This window comes from Vicugna pacos, chromosome 13 (genome assembly GCF_048564905.1).
Source record: "Vicugna pacos chromosome 13, VicPac4, whole genome shotgun sequence".
Classification (NCBI taxonomy): Eukaryota; Metazoa; Chordata; class Mammalia; order Artiodactyla; family Camelidae; genus Vicugna; species Vicugna pacos.
The window spans coordinates 37,022,762-37,030,381 of NC_132999.1; the positions used below are offsets into that span (position 1 = coordinate 37,022,762).

Consider the following 7,620-nt stretch of genomic DNA (forward strand, 5'->3'; position numbering starts at 1 on the left):
ATCAACTACAGAAGAGAAAGCTGAATTTCTCAGTATTTGGAAAACTGACTTGGTTCTAAGTATGACACATCACAAATAACTTCTGTAATTGGCCTGATAAATAAAAATACCTAAACCATTCTGTCCCCTAAAATGCCTGTTAAAAATGTGCACTTTGCGTATCTCCAAAATAAGTTTACACTTAAGAAGAAATAGTATGACTCAAGGAGGAACACATACTTTAAGGCAATTTAAAGTTTTCCAAGCTAAAATACAATTGCACTGGATCTAAATAAATCTTACGCTATTTTTAAGGCTCTCTGTTTCAGTCTTTTTAGGACCATTAAGCCTGCCCCTTTGCCAAAAATATTTATTTTCAATCATTCCTCCTGTTTTTGTTTGTTTTTTGACTCACATCACAAAGAATGTTTTCTAATTAAGAAACTGACATGAAGAGGAAGCACAAGAACTGTTTTAAGCATCTCTTTTCAAGAAAATTCTATCGTATCACGGTGTTGCGTTCGTGTGGACTTAAAAGTTTAAATCATGTTACACCATCATTCTGAATGATCTTTTCACATACACGAACACATCACTAAAATGTATGCCTAACACAGTATTCATTTAAGCAAGGAACAATCTTCTTTCTTTATATAAGACTGAGATAAGCCCAAAGATGTATTTCGATTTTCCCCCCTCCATTTTCAAAACACACTAGCGTGTAGAAATTTACTGTTTGTATTTACCAATGCACGCTTCTCCATTCTCGTCTCTAGTATCCCCAAGACAGAAAGCTTGCCATAGTGCAGAGGAACAGAGAAAATCTTCCAAATGAGTCCAGGGCTGGAGAAGATGAAATATTTAGCTACCCAAAGCATTGTAGCAGGAAAGAAGAAGGAGGTGGTCTAGAGATGACAGAGGTGGTGGAGACGAATGGACATTCAGGAATGTGCAGTGTGGACAAGACAGCATGAGATGGCTGTGGAATGAGCAGGGTGAGAAAACTGGCGCTCAGGGTGGTGAGAGAGGTGGATGAGGTTGTAGGCTGAAAGGCAGAAGGTCACTGACTTGATGACGCCTGCTGTTGAGGATACAAAAGGCCTCCAGAGCTTCTTTGGGAAATAAAGTTCTGCAAAAAGGAGAAAACAGCAGTTCTTTGTTCACGGGCGGACAACCAGGGGAAGACGTGGCTCGGTGTACTTTGTCATGGCCTGCACCTTCAGGCGCAGTCTCTGTGCAGGCGTGAGTCTTCGCCTGGAAAGTGAGAAAAGGAACGCCTGCCTAAAAGACGAGGGTGTTCTAAGTAAGCCCTCTTTAAATAAGAGCGGCAGGCGAACTTTAAATGCCTGAGGCGGGTGGGTCCCGGGAAGTCGCGAATCCATCCTCACGCAGAATCCTTCTTTCAGCCCGCGGTCGAGTCAGGAGAGGCTCTTCTCCTGCCGTTTCGGGCCATACTGGGCAGAGAAGCGGGAAAGACCTGGAATGCTGAAAAAGAGCGGAGAATAGGTGCTTTCCACCGTGGGGGGCGGCGGCGGCGGCGGCGGGACCCTCAGCAACCAGGCCGGAAACTGTCCTTTGCTGAGTGCGACGAAGGTCCCGCGGCCCGCGAGCGGCAGGTGCTGCCCGGGTCCCGGGCGTCATAGCAACCGCGCTCGCCGCCAAGGCGTCCTTCCGGCGGGAACCATAGAAACGACGCGCGCCATTGGCTCAGGGGCTGTGCTTCCTGCGGAGACTGTTGTTAGGGTGCACACCATTGGCCTCTGGCTAACCCCGGCGGAACGAAGGTACGACTCAGTCCATTGGCTCCGCAGTAATCACGGCGACGTCAGAGCGCGGATTTGCAACTAAGTTTTCTCACAGGGCATTTATAGTTCTCAAATACCTTCCCGCCAAGTCTTACCTAGAGCCCAGGTCTAATAAACTTGGATTTATTTTTCTAGAAGTAACTTCACTCTTAAAAGGGAGAGGGTGCGAGGTCAGTAGTTCTGAATTTTGGATCAGGACCTGTCACTAATTACCAGGGGCACCCAAGACAAATCACAACACTTTTGGACCTGGATTATTATTTTAAAAATGAAGAAACCGGACATGACTAGAATTAACCCTTAAGCTGAAGCCCTTTAGAAGTCCTAAGCACTGAAAATTAGGTTTCGGCGAACCGTATCCTCCACCCATGTAATGCAAAATAAAAATACCTAAATGACACAAAATTTAACATAGGCTCGGTTTATATCATCTTCATTTAAGTGCTCTTATTGCAAGATTCTAGTTAGTTCATCAAAACTCGATTTTACTCAAGTTTTGGGGCCCCTGCTTTGCTGGTATCCCACACACATACCTGACATTTCTTAGTCTGATTCTAGGTTCATACAGGATTCTTTCCCAAGCTTTGCCGGTTCTACATGCATTATCTGGGTAGGCCTTATCCTTTACTGTCTAAAAGTGCTTGAACCTCTTCCTCTGGCACCAGAGCTCTTGCAAGTTTTTTTCCCTCTGATCTAAATTGCTCAACACCATCACCTCCAGCCCACTTAATTTCTACTTAGCAGTTCAAGCATCATTTCCTCCAAATTACGTTCCTCGGTCCTCTGATCTAGATCAAGTTCCTTATTTGCTCTCATTGACTTATTTATGTTCCTTTTCATTCTGTTTCTTTACACACTTACACTCGCTGATTAAACAAACAAAAACCACCTCTTGGAATTTTTATATGTGTAAGTACCGTTTACATACTCTGAATGTAAAGGAAACTGAACTGGAAAACACTTCAAATAATTCCATTTAAGGTAGTCGTGGTTGTTTTTAAGCATTAAGAAATAGGGTAGGAAAAGGTTCCCAAGGGAAGTAATAATTATGGTAAAAAAAAAAAAACCCTCAATTTATCCTCATTGTACATTCAAAAATAGTAAGTCATCATGCACATGAAGCTATACATGTAGGGAAGACAGTCAATCTTTTATTTCCTGCCCCTTCAGTACTGCAGCCACTGCTGACAGAGCCTGCTGCTTTTTAGGTTTTGCCAATTGGCCAAGAATTTAAAGTTTCTGTTCACTGGGATTGCTGCTTCCAGAGCAGTCCTGACTGCTGCACTTACTTTCCCTCAGCTTCCTGATTTAATGAAGTACTTAGGTGTATCTCAGCACTTCAGTTCAAATCTTTTCAAGTCTATCGTACTTCTATTATCAGACATGTTGGGCTATCCTTCCCAATTCAATTCATAAACTGCATTTTAACTCAAATATTTGTTAGGTAGACTACTTGCTTCACCTAGTTTTTAATGACAATTTTTAACCACTGCACTCTGTGTATCAACCTATGGATCATTTAGGGTATTTCTCTGAACTACACTTCTGTTGCACTCCAGACCCAAAGTCCAAGACAGTCAGAGGTTTGAAAACTTTCCAAGGATTCAGGAATCAAGCAGGGCACCCACATAACACTGCCTCGCTAAATGAGAAAAACAGCAATTGCAACCATTTATTGAGTGTAAATTATGTGCCAGGTGCCAGACTAATGCTTTATCTCCACTGCTTTAATCCTTGTAACAAATGGCATTATTTTTCAGAGACTTATTATCACCATTTTATAGCTGAGGAAATTGTAATTAAGTCAGGTGTCTGAGTTTACAAAGCTAACACTTGGCTAGTAAGATGGCTCCAAAACCCATGCTCTACCCATGCTCTCTAATGCCTCTCTCAGGGCAGTGGTCACCAACTGGCCCCTGCCTGGCCCGAGGTGAAAGTGGGGGTTAACTTACCCTCAAGAGCAGTTCTACAAGATTTGAAAGGTAAATTCTTAACTCAAATATGGAGTGAATCTAGGACAAAAAGCAAAAAGTAAATGTAGTGGGCAGTTCATCATTCTACAGGCGGTCTGTCTTTGGGGGAGGTGTCCTCTCCTACTTCCATCTTTAATAAATTTCCCCAAAAAAACCATCTTTTCCATCTTGTTGGCTTTAGAGCACATACTTTATTGCACTTAATTTTTTATATATCCATTTCCCAAACTAGGTATGTTTATTCATCTTTTTAATTCTCAGAATCCTCAGGGCCTACCACATAGTAGGCATCAACAAATATCTGATCCTCAAAGCATGGCCATTCATGCATCCATCCTTCTTACAGTGTGAAGATTGATATTCAGGCCCCAAACGTGTGTCTTGAGGAATATAATTCCCAATAAGCTCTTTTTTTTTAAAAGGTGAGAAACAGCTCAAGTTCACTTTCAAAACCAAGATAACATTCAGGTGAGTGTGTTGGGTGGTTTGGTCATAATTACTTTGCCTTTGTTTTCATTTTTTATGAGTATGAAATGATCTTTAAAAGGCAAATACTAAGCCATTTGCCTGTATACCATTCACTGCTTTCCCCCTTCATTTTCTTGGTCTTTATGAAAGCAAAGGATTTATTCTAGTTCTCATCATCTGTAAGAGCTCTGGTCCACTGAATAATTTTTGATCCTATAAATAAGGCTTTTTACTTCAGTTTTTGTCATGTATAAAAGCTGTATGTCGAGACTGAAGATCATCCACTATCTTCTCTTCTATCTCTATGCCTTTTTCTACCTCTTCCTCCGATAGCAATAACTTGGTTTCTGAGTCTTTGGTTATAATAACCACAAAGGACCGTCGTGACTCAAGGATGTTAGCCACCACCACTTGATGTCGATAAATTTCCAAAGCATTCCGTGCACGGTCAATTACGATGGAGGGATCAGTCTCCAACTTAAAGGAAATTATAAATGCTTTGGGAGCCCAGTCTTTAACCAAAGGAGAAAGCATTTTTGGCACCATCTTCATCGTTATCTGTATTGGAAAAAGAAAAGCTTAATAAGCAAACAAGGTCATTACCTATCAGATCAATCTCATGGGAAACTAAGGAAGCAGGGACTTCAATTTTTGGCTGTATCAATTTAAGTGGGATTTCTCACTGTCAGATTTTTTCAAAGCATATTAAATGCTTACTTAAAATCCTTGCCTCTGTAGGGTTCATAAAGACGCCTGATTTCAAGGCTTCATACATATTCTGGAGCAAACCATGCTTTATGAATTAGCCCTGCTCTGCCACCCTCATCACCATTAACAGAACTCTATAAAGAACAGCAATACACTCACAAACATTCATTTTTATTTTTTAAACCAAACTCTCAAATGAACAAATGCAAATAATCTATTTATGCCAATGTTACTTTGGCAGAAGGTGGAGTTGCTAAACCTCTCAGCCTAAAATATTTCCTCTATTGGTAGAATGGCTATTTGACTCCCTTTAAAAATTGTCTCATATGATATCTCAGCATTGAGGAAACAGAACTGGTTTTATTTTCATCCATCAAAACGACTGTATCATTCTCAATCCCTTCTAAGGGGAATGTTGAGTTGTTTTGTGTACTTTCAAGACAGAACTAAAAATTACAGGATAAACTAAAGCTCCTAGAATTTTAAAAGCATGAAATCACTAAGCTAACTGTTAGGATTTCCCCTCTAAGAGTTAGCAAATGTGACAGGGATCAGACACCCATTCCCCACATTATCTTTCTCCTTAGCATTTATCATTACCTAACATAGTATGCACTTGACTTATTTACAGTCTCCTCTGCAGAGTCTAAGCAAAACAAGGGCACAATATGTTTCTATTCACTGCTGTATCTCCAGGTTCTAGAATAGTGCCTGGCATATAGTAGGTACTCAAAAAATATTTGTTGAAGAAGTGAACAAATGAACTTTCCTACAAAGGGAGCAAGTGCCCCACAGGTAGTTTCTCCTACTTCAAATCTACTTGTATCACCCAATAAATGATGAAGAATTCCCCCAGGTTCCAAGAAACCAGAGCATCTCAACATCTCAACCGCACCACCACCCTCCCCATACCTATTCCTTAAGCTGCAATAATAACCACCATCTAATCTACCCCTACCACTCTTTGTCTCTAATTCACCTTTCATACTGATGCCAGAATGTCTCAGACAAAAAGTTTATCTCATTCTCTTACTTGGGTTTCCCTTGGCTCCACAGGATACAGTCCAAATTCCTTAAGAAGGAATACAAAGTCTTCCACGAAGTAAGCTGTCTCTTCTGTCTGCCCTCCACCCCCACCACTCTCCCGGCTCTGTAGCCTTACCAAACAACTTCTGTTCACAGCATACTGTCCGTTTACAAACTCCAATTGTGTACTCTGTCTGGAATGACCTTCCCTACTTTTTCTGGTATTCCCTCTGCTCATCTTTTAAAATTCAGTTCAAGTCATCTCCTCCAGAAAGCCTTCCTTGCCTTTCCCCAAGATTCACTCACCCCATGCTCTGACTTCACTTTGTACGTACCTCTACTAGAGCATTTATCACTCTGCACTGTAATTATGTCTGTGTCCAGCAACCTCACTAGATTGTGAGTTCCTTGAGGGAGGGCGGTGTCTTATTCATCTCTGTATCCCTAGTGCCTAGCACGTACGGAAAGCAGAAAGGCCATCTCCAGATCAAAAGGAAATTAACCCAAGATCGGTTATAGGAAATCAGATCTCTGGAAGAGACGCGCCCATCACCTGCAGTGGGCCCCCAGATGACTGGATCTTGTGTTCAGGCATTTCAGAGACAGGAACATAGAAATCTGACACGGCCGCAGCCAGGTAAAACATCGCAGAAGAGCCTGCAAAGAGAAGCACAAGGTGTAATAAATCGGAGAGGGGTATAGGGTCAGCTCCTTTTCAACGCAGGTTCCCCGGTTGTGAGAGCTGCCGGTGACGAGGAGGGTAAGGGGACCTGTGTTTGAGGGGAAAGACTCTGCCCCCGAGCATCTGATGGACTCCTAAGGGCACGCACCTAGAGGACTGAGCGCCTGGGCTGCAGCCTGCAGCAGATGCAAATAGTCTGCCAAAGTGGCGAACTCTACAGCCAGGAAGGTGCCGGCAGCCTCAGCTTCCTGGTAGCTCCGCAGAGCTGCAGCGAAGCCCGGGAGTGCCTTCTCTTCCGCCTCCAGACTCAGCAAGCCCAAGGAGGCTCGGCCCGACGGCCGCAGCGCCGACAGCCAGGTCTGAGGCGGGAAGCGGTGGGCAAAGGGGAAGGCGGAGCGAGCGCGGTACAGGAACAGGACCCCGTAGCCCGCGGCCAGGAAGGCCTCCGCCGAGGCAGCGCCGCGCCGCCCGCTGCTGAAGTTGTCCAGGAAGCGCACTGGCCGGGCTTCCAAGGGGACCTTGGTTCCGCCGGACGTGACCAGCACCACCCGTCGGCCCTGCGCGGCCAGCCCGGCAGCAAAGCGAGCCATAACTTCTGCCCAGCGCGCAGCCCCGGCAGGCTGGGGGAACTCAGCGACCAGATCCACGGCCGCCATCGATCTCGGAGCGCCCCCCACTCCTGCGAAAGCTCCAGGGCCCTCGGCGCCACGCCCCACGCCCCCGCACCTGGCCGGCGCGCAGGCGCAATAGTGACGGGGCGGTTCACTACCTTGCGCAGGACGCCAGCGCAGAGGTTCTGCAAGTCTGGAAAGCCGTGCTGGTTCCGCCCCCGCCTGCGAAATTGAGCGGGCGGGGTTCTCATGTGGGCGGGCCTCTGGAGGCGGTTACACCCACTCGTATTAGTGTCCTAGCTTGGGTGAGGAGCTGGCTGCGTTTGACCCTTACCGGCCACCGTACAGGCCCTCCTGGACTTAGACCC

The 7,620-nt window shown here is 44.8% G+C and overlaps 2 protein-coding genes across 3 annotated transcripts in view; both read right to left on the reverse strand.

Moving 5' to 3' along the window:
- The window catches only part of CCDC30 (coiled-coil domain containing 30), a 104,771-nt gene extending 103,164 nt beyond the window's left edge, over nt 1-1,607 (reverse strand). The window contains exon 1 of the mRNA XM_072974643.1: nt 726-1,607. Within this exon, the coding sequence (XP_072830744.1) occupies nt 726-857 (132 nt within the window). The 5' untranslated portion in view covers nt 858-1,607. The remainder of the gene's footprint in view (nt 1-725) is intronic.
- A 2,318-nt stretch (nt 1,608-3,925) lies between these two features.
- PPCS (phosphopantothenoylcysteine synthetase) lies at nt 3,926-7,459 on the reverse strand. Of its 2 annotated transcripts, none has more exons than XM_031684096.2 (3): nt 7,411-7,459; nt 6,513-6,616; nt 3,926-4,783 (listed from the first exon to the last, which is right to left on the reverse strand). In XM_031684096.2, exons 2-3 carry the CDS (start codon nt 6,603-6,605, stop codon nt 4,460-4,462), a joined length of 417 nt encoding a protein of 138 aa, XP_031539956.1. In that variant the 5' UTR covers nt 6,606-6,616; nt 7,411-7,459; the 3' UTR covers nt 3,926-4,459. The 2 variants fall into 2 exon arrangements, with proteins under 2 accessions (XP_031539956.1, XP_006215896.2); XM_006215834.3 differs by lacking the exon at nt 7,411-7,459 and adding an exon at nt 6,790-7,385.
- Nucleotides 7,460-7,620: the final 161 nt, after the last annotated feature.

Coding starts and splice junctions, on each gene's coding strand:
- PPCS (XM_006215834.3), bottom strand. CDS start 7,297: ATGGCGGCCGTGGATCTGGTCGCTGAGTTCCCCCAGCCTGCCGGGGCT. Junction 6,617..6,789: donor CCAGGCGCTCAGTCCTCTAG/GTGCGTGCCCTT, acceptor TTCTCTTTGCAG/GCTCTTCTGCGATGTTTTAC. Junction 4,784..6,512: donor CATCTGGGGGCCCACTGCAG/GTGATGGGCGCG, acceptor TTTCCAATACAG/ATAACGATGAAGATGGTGCC.